Source organism: Labrus bergylta, chromosome 21 (genome assembly GCF_963930695.1).
Source record: "Labrus bergylta chromosome 21, fLabBer1.1, whole genome shotgun sequence".
Lineage (NCBI taxonomy): Eukaryota > Metazoa > Chordata > Actinopteri > Labriformes > Labridae > Labrus > Labrus bergylta.
The window spans coordinates 6,890,990-6,908,303 of record NC_089215.1 but is presented as its reverse complement, the minus strand read 5'-3'; the positions used below and the strand labels follow the sequence as shown (position 1 = coordinate 6,908,303).

At 40.7% G+C, this 17,314-nt stretch overlaps 1 protein-coding gene across 2 annotated transcripts in view; it reads left to right on the top strand.

Moving 5' to 3' along the window:
- Positions 1 to 750: 750 nt before the first annotated feature.
- The window catches only part of mta3 (metastasis associated 1 family, member 3), a 34,188-nt gene continuing 17,624 nt past the window's right edge, over positions 751 to 17,314 (top strand). Inside the window, exons 1-9 of one of the 2 annotated variants that reach the window (XM_020646226.3) lie at positions 751 to 1,107; positions 4,686 to 4,753; positions 6,841 to 6,934; positions 12,182 to 12,308; positions 13,562 to 13,625; positions 14,377 to 14,494; positions 15,117 to 15,219; positions 15,848 to 15,947; positions 16,459 to 16,647. In XM_020646226.3, the coding sequence (XP_020501882.1) occupies positions 1,080 to 1,107; positions 4,686 to 4,753; positions 6,841 to 6,934; positions 12,182 to 12,308; positions 13,562 to 13,625; positions 14,377 to 14,494; positions 15,117 to 15,219; positions 15,848 to 15,947; positions 16,459 to 16,647 (891 nt within the window). In that variant the 5' untranslated portion in view covers positions 751 to 1,079. The remainder of the gene's footprint in view (positions 1,108 to 4,685; positions 4,754 to 6,840; positions 6,935 to 12,181; positions 12,309 to 13,561; positions 13,626 to 14,376; positions 14,495 to 15,116; positions 15,220 to 15,847; positions 15,948 to 16,458; positions 16,648 to 17,314) is intronic. The other variant, XR_010664911.1, reaches the window with a different exon arrangement.

The window sequence follows — 17,314 nt, the reverse complement described above, 5'->3', positions numbered from 1 at the left end:
TGTAAATATTTATATAAATAAATATTGCAGTCTGAAATGTAAATGTTGCAGAAAATATAAATAAATATTGCAGTCTGAAATGCAAATATTGCAGAAAATATAAATAAATATTGCAGTCTGAAATGTAAATATTTATATAAATAAATATTGCAGTCTGAAATGTAAATGTTGCAGAAAATATAAATAAATATTGCAGTCTGAAATGCAAATATTGCAGAAAATATAAATAAATATTGCAGTCTGAAATGTAAATATTTATATAAATAAATATTGCAGTCTGAAATGTAAATGTTGCACATGCCAGAAGTGTGTGTGTGTGGTGAGGGTGTGTTTGTGTGTGCGCGTGCGCGTGCGTGTGGTGAGGGTGGGACGGTCAACGCATGTCCAGGTTCAGTGATAACCTGTAAGTTTAGACAATATCCACTTAAAGGCAAATTCCTCGTAATTCCCCATCTCTAACATTTTATTCGGATACATTAGGAACGTTTTACGACTCCTAATACAACTTCGTCAAATAATCTGGGAGGATACGTTTTCATATTGTCGCATTCTGAATAAATTAAATGGCTCAAATAGTTTGTTCAAATAATCTTCAGATTTGTTTTTTGGGGCTTTTTTTTATTTTTATTTTTACAGCTAACGGTGCTCGTATCTGCACGCGTGTGGTGTGGTGTGGTGTGGTGTGGTGTGTGCGTTAGTGTTTACGCGTGCGCACCCCCCTCCCCTCTCCTCTCCTCCCCTCCCCTCCTCTCCTCTCTACGTCACCAGTGGTTTTTCGGGTTGATCCGACTTCTTTTGGCTGCCGTGAGTTCACTGTATTGTAAAAGGGAACAGTGAATCCGAGGAGGAGGAGGAGGGGGGTTGATTTGCCAAAAAAAAAAAAAAAAAAAAAAAAAAAAAAAAAAAAAACCTCCCGACTGGGCTCACATCCGGAGTCTCGACGATCATAATTCATCGCACCTTTTCTTTTTGTTTTACCTTTTAAGTTACGGAGTTTTATTGTTTTTTTTTATTATTATTAATTTATTCGAGTCTCCTCTTTAGTTTATGGTTTACGTTAACACTCCGGGAGGGCAGAAATGGCGGCCAACATGTACCGGGTCGGAGGTATGTATGTCAATGTGGGATCTCTCTGTTTTTTTCTCCTATGTATCAAACAGAAAACCCCTTCAAGTTTTGCATCCCTTGCAAGGGGCTACGAGGCTAGTATTGCTGTGTGTCTTGCATCCTATATGAAGACACGACTGTGCTAACACTTTTGCGCGTTTAAGTTTAACCAGGAAGGTGATAATTTGTAAATATTTAGGGATTCAAAATGGGTCAGGCCTCGCGTCTGTCGTGGCCGCAGCAGCAGCAGCAGCTAGCCCTGCAGCTCGGCTAAATGGCTTTAGCCTACAATGTAAACATTTTATTTCCTTGCACCTTTTCTTGGTCTTAATAACACCTGAGAGGTGAGGGGGGGCGGAAAAACTGCCAGGGACTTCTCGGCTACACATAGGTAGCTTAAAAACGTTACCACGGGAGGTCTGAGGCTTGCCTTTGTATTTGCCTCTTCTGGCATGCAGCCATTTAGTACGAGTCCTTTTTTTATTGAAGCTAACGTTAGCATCAGCCAGTGGCCTCACTGATTAGCCCGATTTGCAGCTCGACTCATCGCGTCGGATCGATGCATTTATCAGTGTTGGTAACTTTTACATGCAAGGTGTTCACCTACAGTCACCTCAAGTGTCGCCAATAAGCGGATTGTTCTCCCTCTGGGCTTGCTAAAATTGTGAGCAGTCTGCAGGAATTCACATCAAATAATAGTCTCGATTCATGGCGTCGTTGCGTCAAGGTTTTGGATTAGCACCTCTAAAAAAAAAAAAAAAAATCCACAAACCAGACCTTGAATAATCTCAAAACCTGCAGAAATTGCTTTGAGCAGTCACAGTGATAAGCAATGAGGGGGGGGATATTGTTGCCACTGCTATCGTTTCTTTTCTTTCTTTTTTTTTTTAGTGTGTTTTGTTGGTCACCTTAACTGTAGTTCCCCTGATGCCTTCAAGTACTCTGTGGAAACTGCAGCTCTTACATTTGAGAACTTTGCAAAAACTTTCTCTTGATGTATAGGTGGTCATATTTAAAGGGTAACTAAACACCATATTTTCAGCTGTAGAGCTCTACCCTGGAATTAAAAAAAAACAAAAAATGCATTTAGGATGTCAGTGTATCAACGTGGAGAGGAAGGGGAGCACACACACACACACACACACTTGACTCCCCACAGTTCGCCTATAGTCAAATATTGTATCTTCTGGAGCGTAAAAGGCAATCCTACAATGTGCAGCACTATTTAGCAACATAAAAGGAAAGTCAGACTTAAACATATGCTTTTTACAATCCTGCCATTGTGGTTTAACATGTTTTGATTCCAGAGGCTGACGAGAGTTGATTAAATACACTGAGTGACTACGTTTGACTCCAGCCGTTTGACTGAATTGTTAGTGTCTGGCACATTTGTATTTACATTTTTTCAGACAGCAATGAGACGTAGCATTTGAAATGCCTTGATGCTTTCCATACATACTGTGTTTTCTGCCCATTTCTGGGTTTCTGTGTCCACAGTCTTGCTGAAGTCACATTTATGCGGATTTTTTTGTTCAGGAGCAGTGGAAAACTTTGAATAAGACACATCCATGTCCTAATTATTGAACGTACACAACCATAGCTGCGTGTTTCCTCCGTCACAGTCTTTGAAATAAAGCGGTGCATATAGGTTTGCCTTGCCTTGGAATCTGATACTCATGCTTACTCATTACAAATTGCCCACTTGAAATAAATAGTCTTCGGTTATGTTTTTAACTTGGTCTTTAATGATTCAGTTGCTGATTGATTTAACCTTCACAACAGATATAAATGCTTCTGTTGTTAGCTGAAACATTAAGGGAGGACTTACTCGGCCACTTTTCTCTTTGTTTATTCATGTTTTAGTGAGTTGGAAACAGGGCGGTGTTTGCAATGTACAAATCCATTTGCAATCCACTTGTTTTTCAGTTGCACCTGTACAATTGAATCCCGCCCAAAACAACACATCTGCCACAAATCCTTAATTTTTTACGTTTTTGTTGTATCTGTGAGAGAGCTCTTAATGTAGCTATTTGTTTATTAGAATATAAACAGATGATACGTACTAGTTTTCCTATGTTTCTTTGATATAAACAAATCAGGATGGAGAAACAGTTGTGTCACCCTGCTTTGTTTTTACAAGAAATATTTGTGCTGACACTAAAAACGTTCGCAGGCCGACTTTTCTAGGTTTCATTGAGAGACTTGATGCAGAATCTGAAAGATAGACACAGTCATTTATGTCGTCGGTGTCCAAAGCTTGTAAACTCCCAGTCCGAAAGATTTTCTTTTTATCAGGGTTGTAGAAGTATAAACATTTATTAGAATCAAGCACTCTTCTGGATGTCAGCTTTAGTGTTATCAGTTTTTAAAGTCCTACAAACATAAATTAATTATAAAAGGAACAGATTTGTACAAAATGCAGTGATAGAACTTCTCCCCAAAAGTGTCTGGATGGATACATTGTGCAAAAATATATTGCAGACCTGTGCAGTCGCTAATACTAATGTCACCAGCAGGCATGAACGTTGAGTTTAAAAGTCTTTTGATGAAGTTATTATAGTCAAGCCATGTACCATTATTCTTGTGTTATTATAAAAGAGTTTGGTAATAAATTGGCCGTTATTAAACACAGGGACAAAACAAAGAGGTTAGAGAAAGAACAAGGCTTCTGCATACTTATTGTACCATTGTGACAATTGACCAGGACACTACAGATAGCATAGAAAAACCAGTAACATGGTGTTGAAAAACAAGCTCCTCCTATCCTACAATGAATGATGGAGAAAAGTCAAAAATGGATAATGCTTTTGGAAAAACATTAGAAACTGTTCTCTCTCTCTCTCTCTCTCTCTCTCTCTCTCTCTCTCTCTCTGTCTAACCCTTTTCACACATAGGGAAATCTCCTGAAAAACTCCGGAGATTTGGTTACCCGGAGGTTCTTTAGGCCATGTGTGAACGCAAACAGCCGCATTTTTCGCGCGGGCTTCACCCGGAGTTTCCCCGGCCAGACCCCTAGTATTTTATCCGCAGAATATCCGAGCGAGCTGATGTCTGAACGCGGCCGCCGCGTAAACTCCGGAGATTTTCAATTCGAGCCAATGGGACCCGAGTGACGTTTATACATATAGTGACCGGCTGAAGTGTCTGCACACGACCACTACGATCTCCGTGCACGTACTCAAACGGCCGCATAATGTTTTCTGTGCGTCAGTATGTTGTTCTCCTCTCTTTTGTGGATGTTGTCATTCCATTGGATTACACGTAGCATTGATATAAAGGCAAATATTCTCATTATCGCGTCGCATTATAGTCGTCTCTCTCCAAATAATGCAGGCCAGTTCAACATCAGTGCAAAGTAGAAACACCGGTTATGAGCGCATTGTTAAATCGGTACGTTTCTGACATTGTCAATCAGAACTGTACAATGTCATCTTCTATATGACTGAGCTGTTTCATTTGGTGTTATTTATTTTTTTACAGGTGAACCTAATAACCTAGTACTTAGTTTTGTTGCCTAGTTTCTCATTCTCACCTGTGCTGTCTCAGTGATCTGATACAATGTGTCTTTTCTGTTGCAGATTATGTATTTTTTGAGAACTCCTCCAGTAACCCTTACCTGATCCGCCGGATAGAAGAACTCAACAAGGTACTGAGCTGTTTGTGTCATTTAGTGTGTGTGTGTGTGTGTGTGTGTGTGTGTGTGTGTGTGTGTGTGTGTGTGTGTGTGTTTATTTATGCTGTTTTAATGCCTTAGGTCAAATAGCTAGGATTCTTCTCTGCTCCTGTCCCCTCCCCCTCTTTGCAATGATGTTTGTGACTTCCAAGTGTTAGTAATTTGATTAAACCTGATAGGTGTTCCCTCGTCTCCACCTAACTGCCGTTTGTGTCACAGGACACACCTGGGGGAGTGCGTGTTTGTGTTTGTAGGCGGTATACATTATTATAATGAACTTTCAGGAGCTCAGATAGCTTTTGACTAAATGATCAGTCAGTGCCAGCTCTGAAAGGAACCTGGTCAAATGTTTTTCTGTCAATATTTGAACTGTTGTGGTGTAGCCTGTTTAAAGTAATTTCCTCAGTGTTTCAGTTAACGGCCGCCTGAAGCGAACATGTTAAATAACAGGAAGGCATCTTTAAAATGCCTTTGAGTGAAGCTCTCCCTTGTTTCCATTTACTCGGATAAATGCACGTCATTATCAGATGTTGTGGGTGGGAAATGTCAGATCAGGTCGATACCAGTCTGGAAAAAAAACGAAATAAAACCCCATTTGAGTTTGTGCATTAAAAAGTTAAGGTAGGAGATATTGTGATTCTAATAAGTGGTAGAGGGGGTGGACAAATAACAGGATCTCCCTGCTGCATGATGCAATCCCTGCAGTAAATAAAGTATGTAGAGGCTGAGGCTCTGTCCAGACAAAAACATTTTCCTTTACCAGAATGTTTTAAAAACGAATAGGATCTACTGTCAGACATTATTTTAGTAGTGTGCCAGATATGATCTCAGTTTGGACTGGAAGCCTTTTCTTTGCAAAGTACACAAGGATTCATGCACAATGGGAGTGTGTGTGCCAGGTTAATGTGGAAACAGATGGTCTGCAGCAGTCTTTTTGGTTGCAGAAAATGCTGCAAATGCATCATCAATGGAGAAAACTAAGACCTGAGATTTACTTGTTGTTTGGACTATGGACTGTAGTGTATAATAAGATGTACAATGCACCTCAGCCTCCCCATTGTGCAAAGATGAAGCCAAAATACCCCCATCAGGAGTGCTGACGTGTTGCGTATTTGGAGTCAGGGTCTGCACAGTGAGCCGCGGTACTGAAGCCACGCCGCGTTCGCTAACAAAAACACATTTAACTTCTACTCAAGAGTTCAATAACTCTTCTGATTGTTCTTGTTAAGTGTCCTCTTGCCATTTCGTCTCTACTCTGCTGATTCAGTGCACACTGCACAACATTAGCCCCATTTGTGAACAGACGATTGGCAGGAATGGCCATTAGATATGAACCATGATACCGTGTCAACTGCGATATAGTGTAAGCAAGAATGGGCAAATTCATTAACATTTTTACAAATCGGTAACATTCAAAATGAAAATGTATACACTTTCTATAGATGCACCACAGTCTCAAAAAATGACTGATAAAACCTCAACAAGAAGCTTACCTGAGTGTCTACAATGTCGTATTTTTAAGGTCTCTGTTTGTACATTTTTCATACTTTAGGGGTGATTTTGTTTGAAGTAATAAATAAATGCAGGAGCAATGAAAACACTGTAAGTGTGGGGTTATCCTAACAGTGAACTGTTGCTTTAGCTTGAAAAGGTGATGGTGGTGTGCATGGTTTTGTGAAGTATTTGTGAGGTCTGTTACCATGTCCATATCCTTCATGTTTCCGTTTCCAATGCATCTTCTTCTGGATTTTCTCTGTGAAAGCAGTAGACGTTGATAGCAGTTATGAAAAACATAACCCCCCCCCCCCTCTCATCCTTTCACTCCCTGTGAGTCATGACATTTAATACTGGCTGAGTCTTTAAGTCTGGCAGCCTAACTACACTGTGAGACAATCCATCAATCATCTGATCCAAAGCACTATAGCTGGCTTGGTCATCCTGTCACAGCAACATAACCTGGCAATCACACAAAGGAGCAAGGTGTCTTGGGAAATTAGAGGCTTGCACAGGGAGGTGTTGCCAGCTCTCTCGCTTAACCTGGATCCTCTCTCTGTTTTCAGACGGCCAGCGGTAATGTGGAGGCCAAGGTGGTGTGTTTCTACAGAAGGCGAGACATTTCCCACAGCCTCATCCAGCTCGCAGACAAACATGCAAGTGAGTAGTGGCTCCTGTCACACACGTTCAGAATCCAAACTGTGTTGCTCACGTGTCTCGCGCAGGAATGAAATAGTGCTTCCACACTTGCACTAAACTCCTGAAAACTTCCTGAAATGTCCAAAGTGAGCTGCATGTGTGAACACCAACAGCTGAATTTTTCACTTGAAGGTTACTCAAATTTTTCTTGCCAAACCCCCAAGGTAAAATGTTCTTGTGAAGTTGGGGTGAGCAGAATTGAGAAAAGACAAAAAAGAGAGCGATGGGGGGTGTTTATATCTTGTCACCAAAGTCTGTATGGCTGCCACTGCTTTATGTTTTCTGTCAGTCCGAATGTTCTTCTTTGCTCCTTTTTGTTGATATTCTGAATGTGTCCAATTACACTTATTTTGCATTCTTATTAAGTGTCCTCCAGTAGCCTGAGTTATAATCCAACATGGCTGCTACGTGCCTCAACAGTGACGTTTACGCCGGGACTATTGTGGTTATTATTCTAGTCTATTAGTCTTTTGTGTAATTCAATCCATCACACTGATAGTATTGTGCAAGCTTAATCTGTGGACATGTTGTGTTATTTTTGCGTGCAAACTGTCACGTGTGTTATTGCCTGGTATTGGCTAACATTAACAAAGGCACTACTGTAGGCGGTCACGTTAACTCGCAATTAGAACTTGGTTAACTCGGGGTTTGACGTCGTGTTTTTAAGAGGAAATTGTGTTTTTAAGGCCCCAAAAAAAGTCTTCTTTGAAACTAAAAAAAAATTATTATTTACATTTTTTTTTTCTCTTGGACAAAAAAACGTATTGAGGAATGTTACAAAAAAAAGTGATCATGTCATCTCTTTGTCTTAAATAGTTTCTGTTCAGCCACCATTCAAAGTGTTCCTTGGATGAAACGAGCAGTATTTGCAATTCTACATTTAAATGGACCAACTGTTATTAGTTAGGTTATTTGTTACAGTCATTAATTGATAAAGAGAACATGTTGGTTAAAATAAAGCATCAAATCCTCACATTGGGTAGTGCCAATATTAATTTATTATTATTATTATTTTTTTGGCTTGCAAACCTGATAAACAATTTAAATCCAAATTTATAGGGAGTTTCCAATTCTTAATTAGTGAATGGTCATGCTTTTAGAACCGGTGTGATTCTTGGGTACATTTATATTTTCTGACAAAGAGTAGTGAGGGAAATCATATTATGGGCCTCCTGCTGCACCTCAGTCATGCACACACTTCCAGCTGTGTTTCCACTGAGCCCATCCTTTGCACGTTGCAGCATAGGTCGTAATTGTTTTTTAAATTGTAAATCAAGACTCCAGCGGGCCACCAAACTGGTATCACAGCAGGACTTAAAAAAAACAAAAAAACATGCCGCTGTTCGTATTTGCAGCACATTTATTTCTCAATCACTTTTTACTGCGAGTGAGAGCGTTGCCGTGTGAGTGAGGCTGTATGAGGAGGAGAAGAAGGAAGGATAGGAAAGTGTTGTTATCACAACAACACCTGTTCTGTGTGGGAGGCCTTTTAATCGTTTCCAGCGATGCTTCACTTTGTCCGTTGGTCACAATTGAAAAACCAAAAAAAAAGTGTTTGCTCTATGGAAATTGAAATCTCCCCTGTACTAAACAAATGCCACACCTTTCAGGGGGATGATGGAGAGGCAGAAAGTAGATGCAGTAAAGATCGTTTCATAAAGTTTATGTGGCTGAGGCTCTGGATGACAGGACTGTAGTGTTTGTATAAATACTACTCTCTCTGGGTTGAGAGGCTGTTTGTGGAAAACCAGTTCTGCTGATTTGGCTCGACTGTGTAAACATACAGCAACCTTAAACACATAAACGAAAAACTAAACAGTATGCCGGGACATATGCATTCACTGAAGCGCTGTGCCAAATCCACAGAGCTTTTGGAGTCGCTCGTCCACCAGCTGGTCAGCAGAAGACAAAGAGACAACGATAAAAACACATTATCACTGCCTAAAACAATGGCATAAGTTTTGGCTCCAAATAATTCAGGGAGAAAACAAAAGGACAGCCAAGAAATCTCATTCACTGTAACAAACAAACAAAAGAAGTATGTAGAAGTCGAAGCTGAAATATCTGTTCTTATTACCAAACTACTATTTGACAAGTTGAGTCGCAAAAGTTTAGACATGTTGACTGTATATATGTTTATGACGTCCAGTTTGATACATTTAAAATTGTTGCTGGTGTCTCCAGCGTCACCTTCCCTTTGACAACTTACCCAAATCTTAAGCACTGCATGAATTTGCCTCCAGGTTTCATGGTAAAATCATGGTAACCAACTTTGGTCACATCTTACCGCTGAATTATCAGTTATCAATCAATCAATCTGTATTTGGATAGCGCCAATTCATAAGCAAATGTTATCTCGAGATACTTGACAAAAGAGCAGGTAAAAGACCTTACTCACTGTTATGTTGCAAAAGGGAGATGGGATAGGGGGAGATGGGATAAGATGCAGGAAGGATTTCTCCTTTGTATTCCTCGCGTTCATGTTGTCTACACTTCCTTGCCGCTGAGTAGGAGGTCGGAGCAGACCGCGGTCTGGTGGTTGTGGGGACGACACAGTCTGATGGTGGTGGCTGTGCGTCGGGTGGTAGTAGTGCCCGATCATCTCGCTGAAGGTTGGGGGAGCTCCGTATGCTCTAGAGCCTTGCTTCTGCTGCAGGGACAAGGCCCGCTGGGCTTTCTAGCACAACAAGAAGCCTTCCTGAATGATTGTTGACCATGGGGGGGGGGAATGAATCACCTGCAGTGCTTTTCTACTCTTGAGTTGAATATTTGACAACCTAAAGTCTCCAAAATAATGTGAGACACTCAAGTGGTTGAAAGTGGAGGCTCCTAAAGGGTCTCTCTAAGGCCTAACACGCTTACTAAAAGTAGAAAAGATCTTGAAAATGACGCCTGTCACCTTTTTTAAAAGAACGTCTCATGCGAGCTGTAATGAAGCTATTCTGGTGCCATCATTGAAAACGAAAAAAGCATCTGCTTCATGGTCATGCTGATAAATGATTGAACCCTTAGCTTTGTAACCACAGGTGAAACTGATTCTTTGTACCTTGCTATATATGAATGTGTACATTAACTCATGCCTTGATAAAGTCCCTTAAGATGTTTGCATTGTGCTGTGAAGACCTTTGAGTAAGCAGCTGGTCTGTAACCGCAGGGTTAGGTAGACTTCCTGTAGTCGTCCTTAGTGGTTTACGTTGGTGGGAAACTTTCAGTGTGAACCAGCAGCAGCACAATGAAGGAAACAAAAAAAACTTCAGTTAGCATTAGCTCTCTCTCTGCTCAACAAATACAGCTCTGAAATATCATCAAGAGTCGATAAGAGTGAGGTTGGATAAAAGTAAGAACAGCAGCACAATGAAGGAACAAATGACTGACATATGACGGACGTTTATAAAGGTTACCAGAGACACAGCTGAGGTCACGGCAACAAAAAAAAAGAAGAGGCGAGCTCAGATAAAAATACCCTGGGCGCTGCGCTTTCTCTCCAGGTGCTGCGAACACTCTCCTCATTGAAATCAAATGTAAAAAAACGCTAGGTGGGCCTTAGACAACCAATGTATTTCTGTATGAAACTGTTCTCCAGTTCTCAACCTGTTGTTCAGGTTGACTATTCAGAAAATCTTTTAACAGCTTTTTTTTGTTGTTTGTGAAAAGCCATTTTTTTAGTTTTTTTTTTTTTTTTTTAGTGTAAATGCACAAAGTCACAGCCTGTCAACCTTCAGCTTAAGGGATGCATTGTGTTGGAATAGAAACAGTTTGCACCGTGCATCCAGATATGTTTGAAATAAACAGACTGTGAAAGTGAGAGTGAAAGCTGGCCTTGTAGCGAATGGGGTGATAATGTTAGCCCCAATCACACCCACACTCCTAAAACTGTGTGTCTCAGTGGGCAGGACATGAACAGTGCGGGGTCAAAGTGTAACGTTTATATTAAATAACTGCCATCTGCAACAGATTTGACACCATGATGCCATATTTGGCTTTTACATCAATGCTACGTGTAATTGGACATATTCAGAAAGGTCACACCTGTATCGCCCCAGACGTCGTCAACGTCATCACCTTGCCACCTTTTTTCTTGAATATTTCCTGCTGTGTTCACACATCACCTCACTCCAACATCTTCTAAAAATATTACTCTGGGGCTGACAGGAAGAATTCTGGGTAAAGTCAAGGTTTTCAAGAATCAAGATTTGTATTTGTCACATGCTCGTGCAGATGCGCTGTGAAATGTAGAAGGTGAAAAAACGGTTGTTCACACATGCGGCTCATGTTGAACATTTGGGGAACTTTTTGGCATGTGTGAAAGGGACTTTTGTTAAATGATTTTGATGTCGGAACACATTTTTAGACGGTCCCTCCTGTAAGGCTCTACAGGGCTACACTCTGTCATTCACATGTAAATAGCAGAAATAGACCGTGGAGGATTTGGGGGGGAGGAAGACATCTCAAAGGAGAGATTCAAACCTCGGTCGGCTCTAGTCCTCACACCTCCATCACAGCTGGCTAGTGATGGCGTGAAGTGGGTGTGCGAGTGTCAGGTTTGGATCGTAACAGAAAGATGTGGGAGGAGGGGGGTTTCCGAAGCTATCTGATCATGGAGTCATTCTGAAGAAGCCCACTGGCAGCTTGAGGCTGTTGTGGAAATCTGCAGTTCAGGAGAATTTCTCGCACGGCTGTGAAGCTTTACTAGTGCCAGTGTTAGCTCTTAAAAACAACTGGTGTAAAAATAAGTAGATGCAAATGGCAGACAATCTTTATTTATCAAAGTGGATAGTTGCAAAAGTGCAACAGTGATTTAAAATGTGTATCTGCTGCTGCATCACATTAGGTGCTGACTCAGCGGTAGCTAATCCAGTATTTATGGATGAATGCGCTTTTCTCCAGTGTATATATCTATATTATATCTATATTTCCAGTAATAATCTTGCGCATAATAGCCATAATGTCTCATATAAAAGATGGACGCAATAATTTGTAATTGCAAAGCCCTCGAGCCATTTTTCTACTCTATTGTTTTATACCATTAGAGAGCACAGTTAGTAAATATGGTTAAATAATCAGAGGGTTCTCTGATTATCTGTTGGTCGTTTTATTTATTTATCAACACTAAACCAGCTTTGTATCATCAACTTGCCCCACACACATAGCCTCTATTTTCATTAAGAGGATTCTGATGTAGTTTTCTCCTGTGTTTGCCTCCTGCAGAGGAGTTGGAAGAAGAGAAGGAAAGTCCGACGGAGACGGACCTAACAGACAAACAGAAACACCAGCTTCGCCACAGAGAGCTCTTTCTTTCACGGCAGTACGAGAGTCTACCTGCGACACACATCAGGTACCGTATGAAGACTCTGGTCACATCACATGTTTTTTTGGTATTGAACAATATCCATATATATATCTATATATCACTTGAAAAAAGTTTCAAAATAATGCCGGTTTGAGAAGTTTTCTGATTAAAAACAAGCTTATAACAATAAACCAGCGAGTTCATTTACAGGAGCCAAAGATGTCTGTAGCACATTTTTGCCAACATTTGCGTGTATATACCTTTAAGACCTGATGAGATGTTGAAAAAATGTGCAGTTTTTCTGAAGGTTTTGGGAGATAGTTTTCACACATTACTCAGATTTTTTTAGGGTGTTTTTTTTATTTAGACGGCCTTAGGTCTAAATGGGATGCATCATACAACATACATACAGTCACGTCCAGGGGAGAATTAAGAAGCCCAGCTTGTTTCAGCTTTGGTTTACTTTTGTCTCCTGCTATTACAAACAAATATACCCAGTAACAAAACCTGCAAATAAAAATAAATAAAGGATTAACCCTTTAAAGACCTCATCACTGGATGAATGTAATCAGGAAAGGCTGGTGATTACCGTACATTAGCTTGTCTTGTTTCCAGGTCAGGATTCGTTTCTTTGTTGTTTATGTAGTTTTTAACAAGGGCAGAATTATCCACAGCGGTCTCCACCTCTTCTTAAAAAACTGCTGTGGTGATTTAAACCAGTCAGAGCACTAAGTATATCAGTTAATTTTCTGCAGTCACAGCGTGTCTGTTGAGGGCGCTGCTTGCCAAACTGCCACCAAGGCCCATCAAATTAACTTCATGTTTCCATTTTTTCCCGCCACAGTGTCCTGTACTTCACCTGATACCTGTTATGTGTCTCTTTAACAGAGCACATCGGCTTTATTCAGCAGCAGCTCAAACAATGTGCAAAGTGAAAGCAAAACACCACAAGCAACTGGCGTTTGTCACTGACTTTCCCCCTGGGATTGATAAAGCATTTCTGATTCTGATTGTTACTTGTTCAGCTCTGTAAAAGGCCTTTTTAACTCATCCCTAATGAGTACACATTTCAAAAGTTTGTAATTGTTGTGGAATTTAATCTGCATCTCCTGCCATGATAGCTTTATTGCCTAGCACCAGGACAAAGGCACACAAACCCTGCTGCTCATCGTCTGCAGGCAGTGCTCATGGATGGTCACTCATCCAGCCGTGAACAGACAAAACTACCACTGCTCACTTCCTGCGTTTGTGACTAACATCATGTTTTACCCCCCCCTCCCCTCTCCTCTCTCTGTTAGGGGGAAGTGCAGTGTTGCATTACTGAATGAGACCGAAGCCGTTCTTTCATACCTCGACAAAGAGGTGAGTCAGAGAAAAGAAAACACGAGGTGTCATCTCTTTGTTTGTTTGTGCGAGCGCGCGTGTGTGTGTGTGTCATAGCAGGCCAAGGTCGTACTTTATTGCCTTTTATTTTCTTCTCCAGTCCAAACAGCGCAGAGGAAAGTGAAGGGCCACAACTTCTACAATTCACTTAGCAGACGCTTTTATCCAAAGCGACGTACATCAGAGAGTAAGAACAACACAAGCAAGGATCTAGAAAAAAAGGGAACAATGTCAGTAAGAGCAAACGTTCAGCTTTGAGTCCGATTGGACACACAGGTGCTGAGCTTCTAATTACTGTGATGATATTTTAAGATGACAGAGGAAAATATTATCATATATTATCACACAACAAGGAAGTGGCAACAAATCCTCATTTTCAGTAGCTAAAAGCAGACTTTTAGGAATACAGAAAATTATCAGAGTATTTGCAGGTTGTTCTTTTATAACTAATCTATAAAGCCTTTTTTTTTTAAAGAAGGAATCATCATTTATGTCTCAAAACTTTGTTTACTTGTTAACGTTTTAATTATTCTGTCACACAACAGATTGGGATTAAAGGTGTACAGAAGTCTTACAATTCTGTAATTGTTCATTTCACGCCCAGGAAGCCTTTTATGAAAATTAAGTTTTGGATGTAAATTCTTGATGGCAGAGCTGGAATCACTGAAATGGACATTAATGTGTGTATCTTATAAAATACTGAGGCTGACTGGTCTGTTTCCTCCTTCAGGATACGTTCTTCTACTCGCTGGTGTACGACCCGACACAGAAAACCCTCCTGGCCGACAAAGGAGAGATCAGAGTGGGACCTCGCTTTCAGGCAGACGTACCTGAGATGCTACAAGAAGGTCTGTCTGACTCTGAGCTGCACACAAAGTGACTCACTCGACATGTCGGCTAATTAATTAGGCCTGCATTGTTGTCTTTTTTTTTTTTCCATCTCCTGCCTCATTATCAACAGCTGATGTTTGTTTGTGTGTGAATGGTCTCGAAGGGTAAAGGCGCAGAAAAGCTGTTGTTGTGTAAAGGGTGAGAATCTACAGGCATTATTCTACCAAAGGAGACAACGGCGGCTTTTTTTTCTCGTTGAAGTAAATTGAAATCATGGCGGGATAATTGTTTTATGGTTATAAAGCACAAGATTGACTTTCCTCGTTCCTGATATTGCCTTGCTTGACTTCAACAATAAAAGATATGGTCATGTTGGACTTGAATATTCAAAATGTTCTAGATTTTGAATAACTAACTGAGCTCAATCAGGGTATTTGTCTAGCTGTCTATACATGATATGTATTAAAGGTCACATATGATCCTCCTTTTCAACAAGTTTAATTAAGTCTCAGAGCAAAAACCTGAAAGTGAACGAAGCAGCCTCAATAGAGCGTAATTATGTTTTGAATGTCAACCAGATCAGGAAATAGTTCTTCCGTTTGTGGATTTTCCTGAGTGTAAGCTGTTATCTCTGCGCAGGTGAGGCAGACGACAGGGACCAGTCCAAGCTAGAAGAGAAGCTGTGGGATCCAGAGTGTCCACTCACCAACAAACAGATAGACCAATTCCTAGTGGTGGCACGGTAAGACCTTCTTAACTTTGCACAGTTTCATCTAGCAGCATGCATTCAACTTCAATCCTCCATTGTGCAGCCGCCAATGCTTCAAAACTCACAAACTGTACATGTATTTGTTGCATCTGCCTTGCGATGTGTGAGAAAATTAGAAACATCTTCGCTTTTTGGAGCAGATTTTGGACCAACTTTGACGGTTTGTCCTCAGCCGAAGCGTCAGCCTTTGAACAAGTTTCAGGAAAATCTTACCTTTAATTTTTTTTATAAACTCTTGTTTATGATTTATCAACAAGCAGCACCAAAAACATTAAGTCCTTGGGAGAGGTAATCAGTTGGTAATTGATGTATAATGTGCTGAAAACAACATTAAAAATGAATAACGCAAACAGTTTCAACAGTGAAATCTATGTATTGTTTAGATCATTATTTGCTTCTGTATGTTTGCAGTCTTTTTTTTTTTTTCTGCTCATGATTAATAGAAGCATATTCAGAGCTGTGTATTGCCGTCTTGTTATTTTTCTATAAAAACTCATTACCAAAACAATGAGCCCCGCTGACAGAGATATACGACGCTGCAGTATACTTGCTCGTTTAATGTATGTTCTGTTTGTGTGTGTGTGTGTGTGTGTGTTTTCAGAGCGGTGGGGACCTTTGCTCGAGCGTTGGACTGTAGCAGTTCAGTCAGACAGCCGAGTTTACACATGAGTGCAGCTGCAGCCTCACGAGATATCACACTGGTGGGTGGGACACACACACAAAAAAAAAAAAAAGGAGTACTCAAGTCCCTGATAGGGTTGTCACGATACCAGAAGTTAAAATTTCAATAATTCACATAATGGTACAAATCAAATGATTTCAATGCCTGTTCCAATACCACGGCAAAACAATTAAAGTCTGCGGCACACCATAATTGGCCATTTCTGTTTTTTTATTACCAAACACTGACTGACTGTACGAGACATAAATGTTAAATTTGGCATCTTTTATGAGACGCTTAAAATATTTGATAAATGTCAGTTATGTTGACCTGTGAGTTTGAGTTATCACTGCTGCTCTCTCACTATTTTGCATGCAGCAGCATTTAGTTAAAAATAAGACTGTCGATCTTTTTCAAAGCTTCGGTACTTTTTAGATGCTACTGATCATTCCAGTAACAGAGAATGGATGGAACAGTTGCAAACCTTTAGTACCTGGTCGGGACTTTAAAGACAGATTGCGACGACCGTTCTGTGTCTGTTCTGGTTGCAGTTCCATGCGATGGACACGCTGCATCGTCACAACTACGACCTGTCCAGTGCGCTCAGTGTGTTGGTCCCGGCGGGCGGCCCGGTGCTCTGCAGGGACGAGATGGAGGAGTGGAGCGCATCAGAGGCGGCCATGTTCGAAGAGGCGCTAGAGAAATACGGAAAAGACTTCAATGACATCCGACAAGACTTTGTAAGTGTGTGTGAAAACTGCCCTCCAATCAAAGCTTTATTTGTATAGCGCCAATTCAACACTACACCTTACTTTTTATATTATTGACAAAGACCCCCTTTGATGTTGCTTTGCACTGAGCAACATTTAGCAAAGTTACAGTGGCAAGGAAACGTTCCTCTTAACAGGCAGAATTGTCTCTGACAATAACAATGTTTAATTTAATACTTGAAGTGTTTTTGTGTTTATTTGTCCGGAGTGTTTTTGTTGTCATCTGTTTTTTTACCCGTTGTTTAAAGGATGCAAAGAAGCTGAGCCCTTAATGTGTCTTTATTGTGAAAATCTGAGCATTAAGGCAGGAATTAGGAGGGGCATTCACACTTGTTAACCTCCACGAGAGCATACGACAAGTAGAACATGAAAAACATGCTCTACTTCTCAATAACCAGTTTTGCAGCTGTCTTTCCAGCAGTCAGATTATTTGATCCAATTGACCTTTACTCACCCCCTCTGCGCCTACCTAAGCTGTACAGTAAAAGCAGAACACGGGCGTCCGTGGTGGCACCAGGTGCTCATGAATACTTATTAAATGTGTGAATCACTGTGCGTGTGTGCGTGTGTGTGTGTGTGTGTATGTGTGTGTGTTTTCACCGAATCATGCAAAGCCGATAGCTTTCAGCCTCTGTGG